This window comes from Ictalurus furcatus, chromosome 12 (genome assembly GCF_023375685.1).
Source record: "Ictalurus furcatus strain D&B chromosome 12, Billie_1.0, whole genome shotgun sequence".
NCBI lineage: Eukaryota > Metazoa > Chordata > Actinopteri > Siluriformes > Ictaluridae > Ictalurus > Ictalurus furcatus.
In genome coordinates this window covers 1,394,898-1,418,704 of record NC_071266.1, presented here as the reverse complement: position 1 = coordinate 1,418,704, position 23,807 = coordinate 1,394,898, and the positions used below count along the sequence as shown (strand labels likewise).

The window sequence follows — 23,807 nt, the reverse complement described above, 5'->3', positions numbered from 1 at the left end:
GTTGAAAGAATTCAGTTTCCAATTTTGCATAAACTCTTTGACTATGTTCTTTCCCCTGAAATGTACAATCTATTGGATGGATGGAGGAATGGATAATCTGTAGATGATATATATTTAATAGGTACAGGTTAGGATTGTGCTTCACATGAGGATGTCAAATGAGTCATCAACTACAATGGCAGAGTCACTGATGCATAGCAGTTAATGCTCAGCTAGTGCAAAATTAACAATTAAAAATATGCAGTCTGGTAAGTCCACAGAAAGCTACATTATTAGGCAAGACAAGAGGGCTATCCACTACTCTTGTACAAAAGATAGAGAAAGAGTCCAGTTCTGCAATTGGACAGCGTCTCACTGTAAGTCTATACCTTAGCACAACGTGACTTAAAGCTGTTCTTTACAAAGTCCAGTACCGCTTCTCTCTTGGCATTATCCTGTAGCTTGTGGAAAATTATTAGAAAATACATTTTATATTTTCTTATCACCTAGTTTATAATTCATGTTTATAATTTATTTTATAATACTGGTCTTTATGTAACTCAGAGAAGTGACTCTGAATTGTGGTCTACTTGTGAAGGGCAACTTGACATGAGAAAAACAACTTCATTATTATCAAATGGCCTTAATTTGCTTAAGTTGAGAAGTAAAAACCTTGATAGATTAACAGGCAGAACTCACAGTACACATGTAGGGGGTATGTGTGTCAAATATTGATAAGGAGGTCAGCCTGACCTGGTGTGGCCTCAGCGGCCTTACATGCCATAGATAATAAATGGTAACTGGTTGAATTATAGGGATGGGGAGACATTTAGTGGCAGTACAGAGTTAGTGTGAGTTAGAATTAGCCAATTAGATATCAGGTCCTCCAGCTGCTCACCACCCCTTATAAACTCATAGGAGAGGGAGATATTTAACATTGTCTTTGATGTATTACATATGAATTTGTTTCATCCCAACATACATTTCACATACAGTGCATCCGGAAAGTATTCACAGCGCTTCACTTTCTCCACATTTTGTTATGTTACAGTCTTATTCCAAAATGGATTAAATTAATTATTTTTCTCAAAATTCTACAAACAATACCCCATAATGACAACGTGAAAGAAGTTTGTTTGAAATTTTTGCAAATTTATTTTTTTTTTAAAAAAAAAGCACATGTACATAAGTATTCACAGCCTTTGCTCAATACTTTGTTGAAGCGCCTTTGGCACCAATTACAGCCTCAAGTCTTTTTGAGTATGATGCTACAAGCTTGGCACACCTATTTTTCGGCAGTTTCTCCCATTCTTCTTTGCAGGACCTCTCAAAGGATTAAAGGATAAATCCTAGCAGAACCCTCAAAGAATTAAAGTGCATCAGTAGCTGAGTAAGAAAGTCAAGTGAATCTTTGGCATAATCGCAGTCAAATAAGAGAGGCGAGCTTACGCAAAATGAAAGCTTACACCCACTAAACACCAAACAATTCAAACAGGTATACCATGCTTTATTCAAATTTCTTCGCAAGTGATGAGAGATGGAGTGTGGAAGGCATCGAGGACGTCGGTGTTTCTTCGTGTAAATCAGCTTCACGTCACTGAGGATTTCATCGAGTTTGATAGGGAAAGAAGACCGCTGCGTTGGCCCAGTATTGATAAGAAGCACTGGGTGCTGTGTGGTCGAGGAGCAGTGATGCCACAGGACTGCTATGTGATGGAGCATCAGTGATGATACAGGTCAGGAGTGCTGAGGGGACCATGGTGAGGTTGAAAACATAAGGTGTGTTTCAAATAAGCCAGCAATAAGGAATCATGATACATGTGTATTATACTGCCATATAATCCATCCATTTTCTGTACCGCTTATCCTTACTGGGTCGCGGGGAGCGTGGGGCACAAGGTAGGGGACACCCTGGACAGGGTGCCAATCCATTGCAGGGCACAATCACACACACATTCACACACCCATTCATACACTACGAACACTTTTTTGGACATACCCAAAAAGCCTACAATGCATATCTTGGGACTGGGGAGGAAACCGGAGTACCCAGAGGAAACCCCCGAAGCATGGGGAGAATGTGCAAACTCCTCACACACAGGGCCGCAACGGGAAATCGAACCCTCAACCCTGGAGGTGTGAGGCAAACACACATATATATATAATTTTAAAGAATCATACTGCAGTTATATTGCATACTGCATGTCAGGAGTGCTGCAAGGTGAAGATCAATAATGGTACAGGTTAGGAATAATGAAACCCAATGATGTTACAAGTGGAGGGTCAGTGATGTTGGCTTGCCGCTGGCAGTTGAAGGAGCAGTGATGGCAGGCGGCTAATAGGTGGAGGATTAGTAATGGCTGGATGCTTCTTCCAAAATTCCTCTACCTTTTTCAGTCCATTCCTTTGTTTTCACCCAAATCTTTCTTCAAGAATATAGACCAATTATTCTCCTCTTTTATATGGGCAGGAAAAATTCCCAGGGTTTCCAAATTTTCACTTCAAAAGAGTTGACTAAGTGGTGGCCTCTCATTGCCCGGTGATTGTATTATTATTGGGTGACTAATATTCAGAAACTGGTGCTCTGGGTGCAGGCCCCCTCTCTTCCATGGTGCCACTTAGAAGCAAAGTCTTGTATTTCAACTTCCCTCCCTGCTATGGTGTTCTCCTCCCTTCCTATACCCCTTTCACACTACACAGATAATCCAATAGTATGTACCTCTCTAAAAATAAATTTAAAATAAATAGAAAATTTAAATTGATCTCGGCCTCAACCATGGCACCTATATGTAATAGCCACCTCTTTCCCCCCTCCTTTATAGATTCCACATTCTCTTTTTGGGAAAAGAAGGGTCTGAAATGCTTTGAGGTTCTTTTCATTAATGATGCGTTTGCAAGCTTTTCTGAATTGTTCTTGTCATTCAGCCTGCCTCCGTCTCACCTATTCCATTTCTTTCAAATTAGGCATTGTGTCTCCTCCCTATTCGCTGGGTTTCCCTCCTTACCTACAAAGTCTGCATGGGAAAAGGTGTTCAAACTGAATCCTCAAAAGGTTGGTATTATTTCACAGATATATGCAACGATCTGGTCAAAGGACAATTCTTACAATATCAAAACCATTAGTGCTTGGGAAGAAGGAATTGGGCCTGGAGCTTGAGGATGATTACTGGGGCAGAGCATTAGATAATATATGTACATATATGTACACCACATCATGTGCAAGACTTAGTTTCATACAATTTAAAGTGGTCCCTAAAGCTCACCTCTCTAGGAGTAAACTATCTAAAATATATCCCAATGTTCCTGACGTGTGAAAAATGCAAACTTTCACCCTGTAACCTCAGTCATATGTTTGCACTCTGTCCCAAACTGCAGAACTTTTGGAGCTCTTTCTTTGAAACTATGTCCGACGCTCTTAAAATCAAATTAGATGTCTGTCCTTTAATTGCCATCTTTGGTGTTCCATCTCAGCGTCAGCCTCTGAGTGATAAACAAGCTAGTGTTGTAGCTTTTGCATCGTTACTTGCTGTGCAGAATACTGCTCTCTTGGACCTCTCCACAACTCCCCTCTATTTCAGTCTGGCTTAGAGATGTTATGTTCTTTTTAAAATTTGAAAATCAAGGAAAACATCAGAGGCAGGGGTGAATCATTTTTGGGAAAATTGCAACAATTTATTACCTATTTCAATGATGTACACACCCTGGAGGTGGATTGAGGGAAGGTATATGGTAAATACTAATCATCTTACTTTTTTTTGTTTTGTGTTTTTTTTTGTTTTGTTTGTTGTTGTTTTTTTGTTTCCCCCTTTCTTTTGGTTTTGGCTGTGATTATTTTGTTGGGGCTGTTGGATTGGGGTGTTATAATATGTAAAATGTGATTTTTCCAATAAAAAAAATAAATAAAAAGTAACGGCTGGTTGCTGGTCAGTGATGGCTGGCTGCTTGTAGGTGGAGGAGCAGTGATGGCTGAATGCTGTTAGGTAGAGGAGCAGTGATGGCTGGCTGCTTGTAGGTGGAGGAGCAGTGACGGCTGGCTGCTTGTAGGTGGAGGAGCAGTGACTGCTGGGTGCTGGTACAGTAGGTGGAGAAGTGATGTTGGCTGGGTGCACTTGTTGGAGCAGTGGCACCTTTGGAGCTGTTTGCTGGATGTTGAAGTTTTGCTGTTGGTCCTTTTCATCTTTTTGGATTTGCTCTTGCTTCCAAGATGACCATCTTTTAAGTGTTGTTTTTTTCTGTCAGGTTTTTTTTTTTTTTGCTTCAATTGTCAACTTCAGCTGAATGAATCTTTTAACGATTCTTTCTTGTACTCCACATCATGATGGAAGCCTACTGGAGAGTGAATGAGTTTCTTTCTCCAAGACAGCCACTGCGTCTTGGTCCAAAATAGTTCCTCAATTTGTTTAAGGAAATCATAGGCTTCTTGTGAGGGACAACAAAGATCACCTGAAACACCTCAAACTCTTTTCCCCAAGATGCTGTTTTCTCCAATAGTATGTTCCTGCAATACTGGAGGCTGCATTTTCAGAACCGTAGTCCTAGGACCGCATTTCAAGGAAAAAAGTGCAACCAAAGCAGCATTTCCACCAAATACTAACTACTTATAGTTTTAAAGGTTTATTACACCCAAATACTACTTGGTTGCTAATTTGTGTGACTAATTAGCATAAATAACTCATCAAGTAAAATAAAGAAGGAATCATATGCTATGGTCTTTTCAGTCACTAGATCTCAACCAGATATTTTAAAGTACAGAGGCAAGACACAAGGATGGCTCTGGGGGCAGATTCAAGATTGTGTACATTTTATAAAATGATAAATAATAACTGAACACACACACACACACAAATCCCATTTGTTCATCAGCTGCCACATGGACAGAACTTCTGTCGTCACTGAATCCTGAGAGAGAGAAAGATGGATTGAGAGAAAGAAGTGAATGAAATAAGGAACATTTACTTGAACATGTTCAACTCTGTAATAATAAATTTCATATTTAAAAGAGCTTAGTGACCACAGAGCACACGTATACACACACACACACACACACACACACACACACACACACACACACATTATATACTATACATATATAATTAATATATATCAATCTTCCTGCCAATTAATTTTCATATTACTGTTATTGTGTACTGTTCAAAGATTTGGAAAATTGTACTTTGATGCTTTGGGAACACTGTTTCTTGAAACTTTCTTGTGAGGAAAAAAATAGAGAGAGATGCAAGAAATCCAAATAGAAATAACATGTTATCGACATGACTTTTCCTGACCCTTAAATATTTAAAGCCCAGATTGTAAATTATGTAGCAGCACTACCTACCAAATGAATGTTCTCCCTTCTTTCCTCAATTGTTTGTGTATCCCTCTATTAAATTCCTCCACTTCACTGAAATAGGAAATGGAGAGCATAATCACTTATGAGTTAACAGAAATACTGTTAACCCTTAACAAAAGGATACATTGGACATTGTGGAGGAAAAAATGACATTTTCTACTCTTACCTGTGATGATAATCAAAACCAGAACCTGCTCAGCCTCCTGCAAAGACAAATTCTGCAGCACAGCCAGGCCATACATGATGGCCTATCAAAAGAAAATGGTTAATTTAAATATACACGGGTCTGTACAAAAGCAGCATACAGTATAGTATACAGTAGGGTTTGAAAATGCAGGAGCAGGAACATGCACAAATACATTATATTGTTAGGCATACCTCTGGAAATAGAACACCACAGATTTACTGCACTTCATCCATGAAGTTCAGTTGTATTGGTGTTCTATGCAGTACTGACTTCAGATAAGTAAAAAGGATGCCTTGTTGTTCTTCACTGTCGAGGTAGACAGGTACCCTGGAAGAGGACTTCTGAGGAAACCACTTTGAAGTCTTTGCATTGAATACACCCTATGGATAAATTATTTTGCCACAATTATCACAGTTATTTTGTGGTAATCAGATTTTTAAGTGTTTTGTGTGGTAGCAGTCAAAGAACAACTGACATTAAAGCTAGAATATGCAGAAAACGAACGAGACTAAGCTACATTTTGAAAGCAAACAACCGAAAATATCCCACTCCCTACCTTTATGACTTCTTTCAAAGCCAAACCTCCAAAACAAATGAACGTGCACTGCCTGAGTACTGCTGGTGGAAGATTCTGGTGAAGATCAATGATTGCATGGGCAGAGTGTGTGCCGGTAGACAGGTATGTATTCAGAGAAGCAGGTAGGCGAACAATCACAGACAGGGTTTTTATTGGCCTGTGACTGCAATAGATAACGGAATTTTTTCTTTTCGTTATCAGAGCACTTGATTTATTGAGTGCTGTTGGACTACACAAATGCAACAAAAATTCTTCTTGAATACATTGAATATCCTAGCTTTAAATGTCAGTTACATTAAATATATACATAAAGTCCACATAGCTGATGATATTTCTAACAAAAGCCCTGGTTGAATCTTTACTGAGAGTTAGTGATGAAAAATGTGAATAATGTCAAAGTACCGCCAAATGCTGTTCAGCTGAGTGTAACTGCACAATGAAGTCCACCAGACTCTTTTCCTCTGCAATGACAGCCTGCATATGGACTGGAACTTCCTCAGTGATGACACTCTGTCTTGACCCTCTGAATACTGGGTATTCAGAATTCAGAAGGGTTCCCTGTAGCAAGCTTCTGGCCTCATCAGTCCAGAAGGCAAACCTCTGGCCATGCCTTTCAAACATTAACAAGAAGATTCATCTAAACTAAATATTGCATAGGAAAAAGATAAAGTATTGGTGCACAATTGCCATAAATAAATAATCAAAAAAGACACTGCCATCCAGAGTCTTACATCTATTGTAACTGATGGTCTACTGATAACATTATGTTAATGTAGTCAACATATTGTTTAGGGCTGTTTTTAATCTCCTGTCATACTATTATCTACATTGAGCTAAATCTGTGTCCTTGAAATCACTTCATATAGACTATGCAGTCCATGACCGAATCTAATGTGGTATTTTAACAGTCAATTATTATGCAGGCCTTTCTGTTATTTCTGACTATTAAAAATGTCAAATATCTCATTCAACATTACAAAAACAATGTCAAAATGAAGAGACATGCTGATATATTGTGGGTAAACAGACAGTCAGCACAGTTTAAATATTAAGATTATTTTAACTTAATTAAAATGGTAAAACAATCAGCATTAAACTAGCTTTCAAAATGAAGACAGTAGCATTTAATGTAGCTGACAGACACATTATATCAACATGCTTTTGTCATATTTTAAGTTTAATGTGCTAGCTAGAATTTATTATCATACTCATTAAGTCCACACATAGTTGGGGCTTGCCAGTCTCACTACAGTTTCATTAAACAAATATACTAACAGTACGTTTTACAGCATTAGAAGCTAATATATGGTGGTTTCTAAGTTCATTTAAGACTATAGTTAGCAACTCTGTCACTTTGGCTACGTTAACTTTGCTGTCCAATTCAACGCATCACAATTGTTTTTAATGTTAAACAAATAAAAATTGATTCACATTTGTTTTTCACACTCTGATTGTTGTCCATCTTCTATGTTGCCAGAAAACACATGCGGTCATTGGTCCTCTAATTCAGTAGGTGGCGTTGTCGCTAAAAACCTAGGTTCCTAGAAAATGCAGCCTCCGGTATTGCAGGATCAACCTCAATCCAGACCGCAGAATCTCTCACCATCTTCAAAAAACAGCTAAAGACCCACCTCTTCCATGAACACCTAACCAACCCATAAAAAAAGAAAAAAAATTACTCTGGCACTTACACCTCTACTCTGCACACTTTGCTTCTTCTGGAACTCAATGGATCTTGTATGGTAGCACTACTTGTGTTGTTCTCCGCTTGATATATCGCTTTGCTTGTATTTTCTCATTTGTAAGTCGCTTTGGATAAAAGCATCTGCTAAATGAATAAATGTAAATGTAAGCACATGTAGCCCTATGGATGCTTCCCTCTGTATTATATGAATATTTATTGGCCTGTACTGTGTTCCATTGGTAGAGTTGCCACTGTAATAATATGCCACTACTTGCTTCCACTGTGTTGTGTTTCTAGCCAACATAAACACACAAGCATGTGTTGCTACTCATGTGTGACCTGATAAAATGACATATTTGCCTGTGAGCATGTGCAACTCAACACTTTGAGTGACTGTCATTTCATCCAAGGACACAGTATTAGGGAACACTTTATACATAGTTAAAAGACAACAGAGAACATGAGGCAACAGCCTGAAGAGTCTCTGCAACGACACAGCACCCTCACCATGAGTCTCAGCTCCCTGGGTCTTTCACTGTACCTTATTTTTAATAAACACAACTTTAAAATTACCCATGGCGAAATAAAGAAAGTGCAAATACACTAAGTATGATTACCTCACAATTTTTTTGGTGTTGTAAGTTTATGTTATATTTAAATCTATATATTTTGAGCCAACCATTTTCCCCCTCTCGCATCAGTGGGGAAACCATACATTCGTACTCCTTTCTCTGAGCAATTGTAGCATCCCCATGCAGCACAGTAAACCAAGGTGGAGACACTATACAAGGACAACATTGAGGAAAGGACACAGACAAAATGCTTGACATGCTTTTCATTTATTTATAAATCCATTGCTGTAAATGAGTACATAGCAAGAGTCAAAATACATCAAATATATGTGTATGAACATGTGTTTTAAGTTATTTTTCATTTGAACATATTATTTATTAATGTATATTTTAATAAGTGCAGGGGTACATAAGAATTGTAATCATTAAAATTAATTTAATTTTTACAATACAATACAACACTCTTATAATGCTGCTAGTCCACTGACCCATTGTGCAGTGCAATATATAAAATATATATATATATATATATATATATGTCCCATTTAGATGGGTCATGTAAGGATCAATTAGACCTGTTCAGTTCAGTTTTTTTTAACCCTTGTTTGACAGACAAAACTGGTTTAATGAAAACTTTCACAGATTGATTTGACTCTCTGATAGCTTCATACATCCCAATTAAACAAATGAGACAAAAATATTATACATGGTAATTTATTTATTGAGGAAAATGATCCAATATTACATATCTGTGATTGGCAAAAGTATGTGAACCTGTAGGATTATCAGTTTAATTTGAAGGTGAAATTACAGCTGGGTGTTTTCAGTCAATGGGATGATAATCAGGTGTGAGTGAGCACCCGGTTTAATTTAAAGAACAGGGATCTATCAGAGTCTGATCTTCACAACATGTGTTTGTGGAAGTTTATCATGGCGTAAACAAATGAGATTTTTGAGGACCTCAGAAAAAGAGTTCTTGAAGCTCATGAGGCTGGAAAAGGTTACAAAACCATATCTGAAGTGTTTGGACTCCACCGGTGCACAGTCAGACATATATCAGGAAATTTAAGACTGTTGTTACCCTTACCAGGAGTGGTCGACCAACAAAGATCACTCCAAGAGCAGGACGTGTAACAGTCCGCAAGGTCACTAAGCAGCCAGGGTAACTTCTTAGTAACTAAAGGCCTCTCTCACATTGGCTAATGTTAATGTTCATGAGTCCACCATCAGGAGATCACTGAACAACAGTGGTGTGCATGGCAGGGTTGCAAGGAGAAAGCCACTTCTCTCCAAAAAGAACATTGTTGCATGTCTGCTGTTTGCTAAAGATCACATGGACAAGCCAGAATGCAAGTGGAACAATATTTTGGGTATAGATGAGACCAAAATAGAATTTTTGGTTTAACTAAGAAGGGTTATGTTTGGAGAAAGGAAAACACAGAATACCAGCATAAGAACCTTATCCCATCTGTGACATATGCTGGTGGTAGTATCATGGTTTGAGCCTGTTTTGCTGCATCTGGGCCAGGACAGCTTGCGATCATTGATGGAACAATAAATTCTGAATTAATGTATAATTTAATAAGTGCAGGGGTACATAAGAATTGTAAACATTAAAATTAATTTAATTTAATTTATACAATACAATACAATACAATACAATACAACACTCTTATAATGCTGCTAGTCCACTGACCCATTGTGCAGTGAGTTGACAATCATTGATAGTCACCTGTTGGTCTCGTGTCCTATCTGAAAGTCATAAAGATGACATTAGTGATTGCCCTTGACTAACGTACAATTTTAAGAATATAAAAAATATATATTAACTTTAAACAACAGCAACATGGTCTTTAACCATGGTATGTTAACAGTGCAGGTAAGGATAATTGACCACACTAATCCTCATATTAGTGGATTTATAAAAAATAAAAAAATTAATAAAAAAAATAATTAAAAAAAACATCCCTGTTGTAACTATACATACATATATATACATACATATTACATACACATGTCAGTGTGTTATATAAAGAATTTAAATCAGTGCATGTATTGGCTACTAATTACCTCAAAATCCGCATTTCTGTCTGTCTAACTCCATAGATACAAATAGACCGCCAAGAACATCCGGGAACTATCTGAAGTCTACATGAGTCACGTGACGATCAAGCGTTTTGAACTTCCGTTGACGTAGCTCTGGCTGTGTCTGGAACCGCTCACTGGTTCACTCATTCCCTATATGGGGAAGAAGGACGCTGGTTATGCCTCACTGAGAGCACTCTGTCGCGGACATTATGGATTATATCGTCAAACAGTAAAGTCCATTTTCTCACTGTTCATTGTATTAGTTGATAAAGAGAACAAAAACAAGTGATTGTCATGTTTATTTACTATTAGGCTTATTTATTATATTTAAATAAAAACACTACTGTCTGTCACTTTGTTTGTTTGTTTGTTTGTTTGTTTGTTTATTTATTTAGAAGAAGGGGGGGAAAAAGCCAGCATCTCTCTCTCAAGGGCTCTGTGTGAAACTATCCCCAAAACGGGATTGACTTCCAGTCGTGTTCAAGATATTTCAAAATAAAAGCCTCCACCTTGTCCGCTGCAGGTGTTCAGTTTTCCATGACTAGTGGTGTGAATTAAGACAAAGCATCTCATCAACTGCGAGGTTGCTAGATCTAGCTATATAGCATACGCTTTGTCATGCTAAAACAGGCATATATTTTCTGAAATGTAGCTGGTTAAGTATTTTTGCTTAACATTTTAAAAGCGCTGCACATTTGAATTCAAGCATTATTATAAGCACTTATAATTTTAGTACCTGAAAATGAGTTGTTATTATTATCCACATAAGTTTTGTTGAGTTACTCTACCTTCTAAGAGCAACAAAATTATTATTTTTTTTATGTTGTTTATAGAGGCACTGAGAGCAACCAACAAATCGCAGCACACTACATTCGCCAATTATAACTGCAATTGAAATTGTGTGCTCTGGCCAGAAAAGACTCAAATATAACTTCAGTCTTCACTCCGTGTAAAATACAGCGGTAGGTCCAGGGCTCTTGTTAAGTCAACAACAACAACAACAATAATAAACCAAATATATGCCAGGTTTGGTGGTTCTAATGAATGAGGTTGTTCTGGATGTTCATTTGGTTGCCCGTTCCTTCACATGATTCACGCGCTTACTCTTCTGTCCAAAATAACAGCCACCTAAAAGACAGCTAACTATAGATGACCATGTCCAGCAAGAAAAGATCCTCCAGGTAAACATTAAAACTTTCTATAATTAAGTATTGAGCATTGTAATAAGCATAGACAAAACCAAATATTACCAAGACATTAGTTTAATCGTTAAAATAAATAAAATAATTATAACTCTGCCCGTTGAATGTACCAAGTATCTGACCCTAGCTAGCTAACTGTAGGTAGCTGAATTTTGTGAAAGGCAATAGTTGCTAGCCATTTGCTAATAAGTATACAACGTTACAGTTTTATTGCCAATTCCGCTGTGATAAGAACCCAAAAATAACATAAACAAACGATTAGATAAGGCAGAGATATACCCTGCAACTTCACCTGAGTAAATATAAGTTGTGGTTTGAAATTCAGACTTATTTTGGCTGTAAATCCGTAATTCTCTACTGTAAACATTATGGTATGTTATTCTTTATCATTGGTGAATTCAGGTGATGCGACTCCTCTGAGCCGACATGCCCGGTTTTTTTTAAAAAATTGCTTATATATATATAATGTGTGTGTGTGTGTGTGTGTGTGTCCCATTTAGATGGGTCATGTAAGGATCAATTAGACCTGTTCAGTTCAGTTTTTTTTTTACCCTTGTTTGACAGACAAAGCTGGTTTAATGAAAACTTTCACAGATTGATTTGACTCTCTGATAGCTTCATACATCCCAATTAAACAAATGAGACAAAAATATTATACTTGGGCATTTATTTATTGAGGAAAATGACCCAATATTACATATCTGTGAGTGACAAAAGTATGTGAACCTGTAGGATTATCCGTTTAATTTGAAGGTGAAATTACAGTCGGGTGTTTTCAGTCAATGGGATGATAATCAGGTGTGAGTGAGCACCCTGTTTTATTTAAAGAACAGGGATCTATCAGAGTCTGATCTTCACAACATGTGTTTGTGGAAGTTTATCATGGCGTAAACAAATGAGATTTTTGAGGACCTCAGAAAAAGAGTTCTTGAAGCTCATGAGGCTGGAAAAGGTTACAAAACCATATCTGAAGTGTTTGGACTCCACCGGTGCACAGTCAGACATATATCAGGAAATTTAAGACTGTTGTTACCCTTCCCAGGAATGGTCGACCAACAAAGATCACTCCAAGAGCAGGACGTGTAACAGTCCGCAAGGTCACTAAGCAGCCAGGGTAACTTCTAAGTAACTAAAGGCCTCTCTCACATTGGATAATGTTAATGTTCATGAGTCCACCATCAGGAGATCACTGAACAGCAGTGGTGTGCATGGCAGGGTTGCAAGGAGAAAGCCACTTCTCTCCAAAAAGAACATTGTTGCATGTCTGCTGTTTGCTAAAGATCACATGGACAAGCCAGAATGCTATTGGAACAATATTTTGGGAATAGATGAGACCAAAATAGAATTTTTGGTTTAACTAAGAAGGGTTATGTTTGGAGAAAGGAAAACACAGAATTCCAGCATAAGAACCTTATCCCATCTGTGACATATGCTGGTGGTAGTATCATGGTTTGAGCCTGTTTTGCTGCATCTGGGCCAGGACAGCTTGCCATCATTGGTGGAACAATAAATACTGAATTATACTAGGGAATTCTAAAGGAAAATGTCAGGATGTCTGTCCATGAACTGAATCTCAAGAGAGAGTGGGTCATGCAGCAAGAACGAAAATAAGCACTCGTCATTCTCCAAAAGAACGGTTAAAGAAGAATAAAGTTAATGTTTTGGAATGGCCAAGTCAAAGTCCTGAACTTAATCCAATAGAAATGTTGTGGAAGGACCTGAAGCAAGTAGTTGATGTGAGGAAGCCCACCAACATCCCAGAGTTGAAGCCGTTCTGAACTGAAGAATGTGCTAAAATTCCTCCAGGCCGATGTGCAGGACTGATCAACAGTTCAACTGATCAAAAGTTGACATCACATACTTTTGTCACTCACAGATGTGTAATATTGGATCATTTTCCTCAATAAGCAAATTACCAAGTATAATATTTTTGTCTCATTTGTTTAACTGGGTTCTCTTTATCTACTTTTAGGACTTGTGTGAAAATTTTATTATGTTTTAGGTCATATTTATGGCAGGTATATAGAAATTTCTAAAGAGTTCGCAAACTTTCAAGCCCCACTCTATATGGGTCATACTTGGCTCAGATAGATTGTCTGGATGTGTGAATTTTTTCCCAGTTCAGTTTTTTTTAAATCTCTAAAGATATGTTTGACCTGAGTGCGACCTCATAAAACATTGTTATCGGCCTAAGGAGACTTATTTCATTCACACTCACACATTATACTATCAGGGAGAAATATTAATTCATACAAAACTGGATATGTGAAAACTTTCACAGATTAGTTTAATAATTCTTTTGGTTGGTTTCACACATATTGGCATTTTGAAATATTTATGTACTAAGCCATAAAAGGAATTAAAGCCTTGTTTCACAGTTCAGTGTTTGTCTTTTAAAATTTGTTTGAATTCATTGAGTTCACAGCTTACCAGAAAAATCTGGGGGAAAAACTGGATTTGTGAAAACTTTCACAGATTGATTTGGTAAATGTTTTACTCACTGTAGCACATATTGTATCATTGGATTGTCAAACAAGAAGGGTTCAAGACTTCCTTTTATGGCTTAGACAATGAACAATTTATGGCTCAGAAGATAAATATTTCAAAATGCCAATATGTGTGAAAACAAACAAAATCTGAGTTTTTACACATCCAGTTTTGTCTGAAACTAGTGTTTTTACTCATAGTGTTGAATAATACTGACCTGTTAAGGCCTGTAACACTGACTTCTCTGATAAGCTGTCGACTCAAGAGCTCAAACTGTGATTAAATAATAGATTATTTGAGTGTAGTATTACCCATCTAGTGGGTCAATTATAAGAATTATAAGGCTTTATTTCCTTATTATGGCTTAGAACATAAAGATTTCACAATACCAACATATATGAGTAAAATCAAACTGGGCAAGTATTCACAACTCCAGTTTTAACTGGAAATAATGTTTATCTATCATAATAGGCAAAGTGTTCCATGAATATGTCCTCCCAGGTGCTATTACACAGGTTTTTTTTGGAAGATGTAAACTAAAACAAGGGTTAAGATATAAAATATGTACTGTGAAACAATTCACAAATCATGACGGTCTATTTGATCCTTGTATGACCCATCTAAATGGTCTTTTTTTTTTTTATAAGCTTTTTTATCTAATGCCATGGACTGTTATCCACTGACACAGCCTGTATGTCATTGTTACACAATGCCATGGGAATAGAGCTGTAAGACAATATCAAAAGCAACCAAAAATGTTTATGATAGTTTTCACAAGTCAGTCTCTTACTAAAACCTGAGAATCTGCATGAACTCAGATGGTATGTTTATTGGAAATAGCCGTTAAACATGAAGACCATGTATTTTTCACCTTCCTAACTCACTGACTTCAAAAAGTTTTGACGGACAAAAATTTTGCTGTGGAAAAATTAACTAACTGGGGAAAAAAATAATCAAACTAGTCAAGATGATAGTGATTTCAGTCTTCCACTTGTTTAACTTTTTTTGAGTTACACGGATTATAAAATAAATAGTTGCAATAAAAAAAAAAAAACACGGATGTCGGACCAGGGGAACCGCATCACCTGAATTCACAAATCATGAAGAATAACATATGATAATGTTTACATGTCTACAGTAGTGCATTCTGGATTTACGGCCAAAAGAAGTATGAATTTCAAACCACAAACTATCTTTACTACAGTTGCAAACCTCTACATCTATTCTGCTCATTCTGCCATTAATCAGACTCACTCTTTCATTTTGTTGTCTCCTGTGACAGTGAGCAAGAGTTCACTCTCTGCAGTGCACTTCTAGAGGCCACACAACAGGCGGAGTCTCAAGCTGCAGAGCTAAAGGAGAAACAGCATATCCTAAACTCAGTTCAGGTTTCAGCAGTTTACCTTTTAAAATACTTTTTACTTGTTTTTTTTCTTGTTTGTTTGTTTTCGTTTTTTTTTTTTTTTTTGCGTTATTAAAACGTGTCACATTAGTGCTTACTTAAAATTTCACACACAAGAAATTAAGTCAGATTTCTTCAGTGTTCAGTTCTGTTAACTTAATTCAGCAAAAGTAAAGACGTCATTTAAGGAAATTTGAGTAGTGATGACACATTTCTTTTAGTCCTTTAATTTGTTAATTGTTAAAAAGTGTGATTCTGAACGTCTACCGTTAAAAAAATATTGGAAGCCACTGTGTTCGTCGGGAACCTCAGATCTGCAAAAATGTGATGGAAAATGTTTGCCTTCTTCCCTAGATCTCAAAACAATCCTGTCTCAGAGGACTAAAGACACTTTCTTAGGCTTCGTAGTCCTGTGAAAAAATACTTGCCCCATCCTGATTTCTTCTTTTTTTGTGTATATGTCCTACTATATAGTTTTAGCTCTTCGAACTAAATACAACATAAAACAAAGGCAACCTGAGTAAACATACAATATAGTTAAAATATATATATGTATATATCACCCATGTGAAAAAAATTCAGAGGAGCCTTAATGTTCTTCTGGGTTAGCAGTGGTTTTTGCCTTGCCACTCTTCCATGGATGCCATTTTTGCCCAGTGTCTTTTTGACAGTGGAGTTATGAACAGTGACCTTTATGATGCAAGAGAGGCCTGTAGGTCCTTTGATGTTGTCCTTGGGTCTTTTGTGACTTCCTGGATGAGTAATTGCTGTGCTTGTTTTTCACAACTTGCAGGGTACACTATCAAAGATGGTAAAGAGCTATGACACTGTTTCCAATAACATTAAACTGAAGGAGCAACAAATCAGTGCCATCAATAATGAGACTGAACAGGTACAAAGGCAACTTGAGAGACAGCAGACAGAGATACAGGTGATCCAGATGGAAAACATGAAACTCAGCTACATCATAGAAGAGCAATTAGAGAGCTCACATTTCTTGTTGGCTTGGTACAACACTTACCATAATAAAATGGAGAGCTACAAAATGTCAGTCTCTGCAATGGAGAGCCAAGCAGCTATTCATAAGGAGTTGATGGAAAAAAGGGAAGAGGTGAAGAGACTCAAAGAGCACAGAAAGGAACTGAAGGTGGACTTACAGAATCCAGATGCTATACGACAGGTTCAGGTACAGTATCAAAAAACATAGTTTTCATTCGTCATTGACATATAAGGAAGGGTAAATTAAAAATCATACATATATCTTGCAATTGTTGAGACATTTGTAATACTGTGTACTAAGGTTGTGTCGTGATTTTCAAAGCTCAAAGCACTGATGATGTAGTGAGTTTCAGTCACACATCACTTAAGGTGGGTGTATGAGCGTGTCAGATGGGGGCACCAGCTAAGGAATTTCACCTTAACAGTATGAGAACAATCCAAAAGGACTGTTCAATAAATGAGAACTTATGTGAATTGAAGGAAGGTTGCCAACTGACTTATCTGAAGGATTTGTGAGATTCTTAATAACTAGTAGAGGCTCTGAACATTAAGAAGAAACAGTTGAAATAAAATGAATTTTATTAACACTAGGCATGCAAGAGTAAATATCACAACTACTAAAAGATACTAATAAATGAATATGCACTCCTCATGAATAATAAACTATTGACTAAACAAAAGATGCCAAATTAGCACATGAAAAACATGAGGTGAACGCAGATGGATAAATGCAGTGCTATTGAGTTGACCCCAGATACAGTTAGGTCCGCATATATTTGAACAGTGACGCTATTTTCATCATATTGGCTCTGTATGCCACCACAATGGATTTGAAATGAAACAACTGAGATGCAATTGCACCGCAGACTTTCAGCTTTAATTCAAAGGGTTGAACAAAAATATCATATGAAACGTTTAGGAACTACAACCATTTTTATACACAGTTCCCTTATTTCAGGGGCTCAAATATAATACTTCGGCTCATGAGCATTCCAAGCCTTCTCCATACTTTTTTCTTCCCATCATTCTGGTACAGGCTGATCTTAGTTTCATCTGTCCAAAGAATACTTTTCCAGAACTGGGCTGGTTTTTTTTTATATAATTTTTGGCAAAGTCTAATCTGGCCTTTCTATTCTTGAGGCTTATGAATGGTTTGCACCTTGTGGTGAACCCTCTGTATTTGCTCTCTTGAAGTCTTTTCTTTATGGTAGACTTTTATAACGATATGCCTACCTCCTGGAGAGTGTTGTGTCACTTGGCTGGATGTTGTGAAGGGATTTTTCTTTACCATGGAAAGGATCCTACGATCATACCCACTGTTGTCTTCCATAGACGTCCAGGCCTTTTTGTGTTGTAGAGCTCACCAGTGCATTCTTTTTTCTCAGAATGTACCAAACTGTTGATTTGGCCACTCCTAATGTTCCTGCTATCTCTCTGATGGATTTTAAAATTTATTTACAGCCTAAGGATGCCCTGTTTCACTTGCATTGAGAGCTCCTTTGACAGCATGCTGTAGGTTCACAGCAACAGCTTCCAAATGAGAATGCCACACCTAGTATCAACTCCAGACCTTTTACCTGCTTAATTGATGAAGAAATAATGAAGGAATAGCCCACACCTGTCCATGAAACAGCTTTTGAGTCAAATGTCCCATTACTTTTGGTCCCTTGAAAAAGAGGGGGCTACAAATTAAAGAGCTGTAATTCCTAAACCCTTCATCCAATGTGGATGTGAATACATTTAAATTAAAGATGAGAGACTGCACTTTAAGCCCATATTCATTATTTAACTGTAACTTCTATTAGGCTGTTAAACTATTAGGCCCACGTGTAGCTAGAAGTAATCTTTCTGATCACATGGTTACTCTGGATGGTCATTCTGTTTCATCATGTGCAGCAGTTAAAGACCTTGGAGTGATTATTGACTCCAGCCTATCATTTGATGCTCATGTAGATAATATTACTAGGATAGCCTTCTTTCATCTCAGAAATATTTCTAAAATAAGAAACATATTGTCACTACATGATGCGGAAATACTAGTTCATGCATTCGTCACCTCTAGATTAGATTACTGTAATGCCTTACTGTCTGGATGTTCCAGTAGGAATATAAATAAGCTCCAGTTAGTCCAGAATGCAGCTGCTAGAGTCCTAACTAGAACTAGAAGGTACGACCATATCACACCGATATTATCAATACTGCATTGGCTCCCAGTAAAATCTCGCATTAACTATAAAATACTTTTATTAACCTATAAAGCACTAAATGGTCTCGCGCCACAATATCTAAGCGACCTTTTGGTTTTATATAATCCGCCACGCCTACTGCGATCAAAAGATGCAGGCTATTTGACGGTACCTCGAATAGTGAAGGCTACAGCAGGGGGAAGAGCTTTCTCTTATAGAGCCCCACAGTTATGGAACAGTCTTCCTATTAGTGTTCGGGACTCAGACACAGTCTCAGTGTTTAAGTCTAGGCTTAAAACGTATTTGTTTACTCAAGCCTACCCTGACTAGATTCTGTTCTACTACTTCGCAGTCATAATAATCTTTTTTCTCCCTCTCTCCTTTCGCCGAGCCCCACATGAATTTATGGAGATACTAGAGATCCAGATCCTTTCTGCCTCTGGATGGAGCTCAAATCTTCTCTAATTCCAGACTGCTGGGACTACGGCTGCTCCTAAGGCCATACAGACTTCATATAAATCCATAATGAACTTTTTCACACTATCTGTTGTTACCCAGATGAGGATGGGTTCCCTTCTGAGTCGGGTTCCTCTCAAGGTTTCTTCCTCTTAAAACATCTTAGGGAGTTTTTCCTTGCCACCGTCGCCACTCAGTGGCTTGCTCAGTTGGGATAAATTCGCACCTTTAATATCTGTATACCATGTTGATATTTCTGTAAAGCTGCTTTGAGACAATGTCTATTGTAAAAAGCGCTATACAAATAAAATTGAATTGAATTGAATTGAACTTCAATATGTTTTGGTAAACAGCCAAAATAGCAAAACCTGTATCAGTGTCTAAATATATATGGACATAACTATAAATGTTATCTAAGCAAATTAGACAAATGTATACTGCAATTCTAAACTAATGCCTAATAATGTCTCTGCAAAGAGGTTTGGTAAGCTCATATATACATTCCACACAGTCGGGTGATCAGTCTGGTGGCAGAGACGTCTTTTACTGGTGATGCAGATTGCGTGCGTTGGGAAAGGCACAGAGTCACATTCCAAAAGTTGTTGCCATGCTGTGATGGAGAATGCTGAACTCCTATTGCTCCAGGGAGGTCCTTAGAGTCTGGACCATGCAGTTGGCTCAATTGAAATCTTCACATGGTCCTTTGCAGGCTGGGCTGCATCACTGAGGTGCCATGTGGGTCAGGCAATATTTGCAGATGTGGGGATCCTTACAGTCTGGAACATGCAGCTGATTAGTTATCAGGGTCGGGCACTGACACTAACCTGCTAGCTGCACTGGGTCATTAATTTGGTTCCATGATATTAAGACTGTGTCTGTTCACCAAGCTAAACAAAAATGTAGAAATACTGAGAAAGTTTGTTTTAGTAACCTAATTAACATAAGATTTAAATCATACTCAATGCTACACCTTTGATCTGAAGCTAGGACTGTTAAATATTAAAGGACTGTTAAATATCTCTTATATATAAAGTGCTGCTTGTTAATGAAACTATTACTGATCAGGAGTTTAATTTACTGTGTTTAAGAGAAACGTGGATTAAACCAAATGAGTATGTAGCATTAAATGAAGTTTGTAAGCTTGTCATCCCAGATACAGTTATATACATCAGCACTGTCTAACTGTCAGAGGTTGAGGTGTCACAGTTATTTATAATGATAATTTAAGCACCACACAAAAACCCAGTCAAATATTATTAAGTCGATTAATTTATTATTTAAGACTATATTAATATAAAGTATAAAGGTTCTTTATACTAACATAACGTAGCCACAAAAATAAGTCCACTCAGTGGATTCTGCTAATCACTATTTACAGACCCCCATGGCCAAGTTCTGAATTCTTTGTGAATTTAGAGATATTTTCCCTGGTTGTTTCTTTAGACAAAGCATTAATTGTTTGATGTGTGTGTGTGTGTGTGTGTGTGTGTGTATATATATATATATATATATTTGAGCTGCAACAACTAATCAATAATAATCGATTATGAAAATTGTTGTCAAGGAATCTCATTATCGATTAGTTTGTCTGCGCGTGGTACATTTACTGATTACGTTACTTCTGTTCCGAAAACACGCTTCGGAGAGTAAATACTAAATTTGTGTACCAGATGACATACTATACACGTACTATACGCGTACAAATGACGTACTATACACTATACACTACCGTCTATTGCAGTGTTTCTCAACTGGGGGTCCGCGGTCTGAGGTGTAATTGCAGGGGGTCCATAGGAAAGTTTTAAAAATGTTTAAGTAATATTATATACATATATATATATATATATATATATATATATATATATATATAAAATGTGTGTGTGTGTGTGTATGTATATGTGTATATATATGTATATATATGTATGTATGTGTGTGTGTGTATATATATATGTGTGTATATATATATATATAATATATATTTGTTAAATGTATCAAAACATATTCAAATAAGATGTTTTAAAAGCTGACGAACGTTCATTGATGGTTTTATTTAAAATTTATTTACAAAGAAATGATCATTTGCAAAAACCTATGAGTGGTAGACAAGTTCAAGTGTTGCATTGATGGATAAAATAAATAAAAGATAATTCAGAGAGTCAAATTAAATGTCACACCAACAATATATATGTATATATTATATATAATATAAATGGGAAAATGAAAGTGAGTCCATATACTGTAAGTACCTTATGTATCTTTGTATGTATTTTATATATTTATATGATACTTTATACAGTATATGTTTACATATATTTGGCTGCTGTGTTAAATATAACAGTAGTATGTTTTGTTTTGTTCTTTTTAGAAAGAAATTGACAACTTTAAGGCCCAGATACACAACACAAAAGAGCATGTAAGAAGAAAAGGGATATTATTGGAGAAAGAGAAAAAGAACCAATCACAACTGAGAAAGGATATAGCGGTAAGCTAAAATCAATGCTATTATCTTTAAATTAAAATTAGAATAAATACTTATTTTGTTTTTGTAATAAAATACACCAGGATCATGTGAAGAATTACATAATTGCATCTCAGTGTCACCTTGTCTGGTAAAAGCTGATAAAATATGTGCAAGGCTTATAGAAAGAATGTTATAATCAAACCAAAATTGTAAACTAATGGAGCTGGCTAGAATGTTGACTGGATTTGGAATCTATGCCCATAACGCCAAAATATAATTAAGCTTTTAATTGGAGAGACATTTCACCACAAACCACAAGACCTTCACTAGCAGTTATCCACCAGGTACATCACTTATAAAAGTGAAATTTGTTTACAAAACACAAAAAAATCATCTGTGATAGCGAACACGCTGTTTAAATATCACAAGAACGGAGCTGAAATCATGTGTGCACTCTCCGACATTCAACTCGGGGTGAACACAAAATTTTATTTTAATAACAAAAATATTAAAACAGCTTGTGAGAAATCACTGACATTTTTTTTAATGCCAGGATATGAAGATATTTCATTATCCCTTTGACATAATGTTGTTCATTGAAATTTAAAAAAGCACCATTGTGTTTATATTTATTATATTAATAACAAATTATATATTTTTTTGAGTATATCAAACAAGTAGCCCTCTAGACTATTTTATCCCTTCAGGGAGCCCTCGCTCACAAAAAGGTTGGAGACCCCTGTTCTAGACCTATTGTAGATTTGAAGAATTCATCCAGCACTGTTTATTCTTGAAGAAAAGTTCTAGCAATCTTGATAGGGGTGAAAAGACTTCAAATGTAATCACCCTTTTTCTGTCTAGATTCACAACAGAAGATGCGAGGCGATTGTGAAACGGCTTTGCTGCCAGCTGAACAAAGCTCAATCCAGTCATGGAGAGCTGAGAAGTGACATCTTTCATATGGAGAAAGAGGTGGAACATCTCAAGAAGCAACTAAGTACCTCATACGATGTAGAATGAATCAATGTACAAATGCACACTCTAGTATTAATTCAGTTTGTCCATATAGTGCATGGTACAATATGACAATATGATTTGTGTTCTGCGACAGATTTTTATTCATGATTGTTATCTTGGTTTATTTCCATGGAAGACTTTTTGATGTGGAATGTATAAATTAATGACTAAATTAATTTACAGTGCAATACAGTGTACAATCTGAATAACAAATAATAAACACATATTCTTCATGTCAGTATTTCTATTGCAAACTCATTGTAGAACACTGTATGTCTGAAGGTGGATGGGAAAGATGGCTCAAGAGACAGATGGACTTTGAGTTTCAGGGCTCACTTGATTGTTCCACAAGGCACTTTTCAGCTCTCTCTCAATAACTCAACTGGAAAAAAACCAAAATAAAACATATTCCCCATATTTCGGGGCTTTTACCTCAGTCCAGATCACCAAAACTTTCCAAGTTCACACTCTGAGCGTGTGTGTGTTATGTTCAAGCTCTGTCGGCTCTGTCCCTCTCTCTCAGGTTCACAAATTGTAAAAGTCAGTAAAACAATTACGTTCACAATTAAATATACATTTGGCAGCAGTGCTTTATTTCCATAAAACTGCAGCACTGCTTGCTGAACTGGCTTTTTAGTCTCAAAGCTCGTCATTATTGCCTCGTTTTTTAGATTTTAATGATCTTATATCACATTTTTTTCGTATCACTTAGGCTACAGGACTAAGTTTACCATATTAGTTAACAAGGGGCAAGTCATGTGGAAAACAGTCTTTTCAGAATAAGTCAGAAAAACTTCAGAGACAGAGAGTTTAGTAGATGTCACAAAGTAAATAAACTTTATTGAAACAATAAAGTGAGAGTCTGCAGAAAGTCTAAATTATGCAAACACACATAGCCCTTTATATACCTTTCTCCACACTGTACTCCTCTTAGGCGGGGTTTTGCCTTTCCTCATTAAAAACAGACCAATCTTCTTTGCCACAATTAAATATTCATGTCTATATGATATCTTAAATTTGTGGAGCATGTGCAGTTAGTTGTTTTTCTTGAAAAGGTTTTATGAGGTCAAGGTTTCTTTTTTACAAAAAGGTTTCACTCAGGCAGAGTCCTGACCTTGACCAACACTCACTTCTTAGGCCTTATCCTAACTCGTTAATAG

The 23,807-nt window shown here is 36.7% G+C and overlaps 1 protein-coding gene across 5 annotated transcripts; it reads left to right on the top strand.

The window, feature by feature from the left end:
* The first annotated feature begins 10,555 nt into the window (after positions 1-10,555).
* LOC128616056 (coiled-coil domain-containing protein 122-like) lies at positions 10,556-23,174 on the top strand. 5 transcript variants are annotated; one of them, XM_053638528.1, is made up of 8 exons: positions 10,557-10,666; positions 10,833-10,960; positions 11,271-11,399; positions 11,562-11,618; positions 15,409-15,514; positions 16,322-16,714; positions 21,535-21,651; positions 22,492-23,164. In XM_053638528.1, exons 4-8 carry the CDS (start codon positions 11,587-11,589, stop codon positions 22,648-22,650), a joined length of 807 nt encoding a protein of 268 aa, XP_053494503.1. In that variant the 5' UTR covers positions 10,557-10,666; positions 10,833-10,960; positions 11,271-11,399; positions 11,562-11,586; the 3' UTR covers positions 22,651-23,164. The 5 variants fall into 5 exon arrangements, with proteins under 5 accessions (XP_053494506.1, XP_053494503.1, XP_053494505.1 ...); XM_053638530.1 differs by lacking the exon at positions 10,557-10,666 and having other exon boundaries at positions 10,959-11,020; XM_053638529.1 differs by lacking the exons at positions 10,557-10,666; positions 10,833-10,960 and adding an exon at positions 10,988-11,092.
* Positions 23,175-23,807: the final 633 nt, after the last annotated feature.

Bases quoted from the DNA above. Each gene is read 5' to 3' on its own strand.
- LOC128616056 (XM_053638531.1), top strand. From the start codon at position 11,587: ATGACCATGTCCAGCAAGAAAAGATCCTCCAG. The intron at 15,515-16,321 runs GTTTCAGCAGTT...CACAACTTGCAG, and splicing joins ATATCCTAAACTCAGTTCAG to GGTACACTATCAAAGATGGT. The intron at 21,652-22,491 runs GTAAGCTAAAAT...TTTTCTGTCTAG, and splicing joins AACTGAGAAAGGATATAGCG to ATTCACAACAGAAGATGCGA.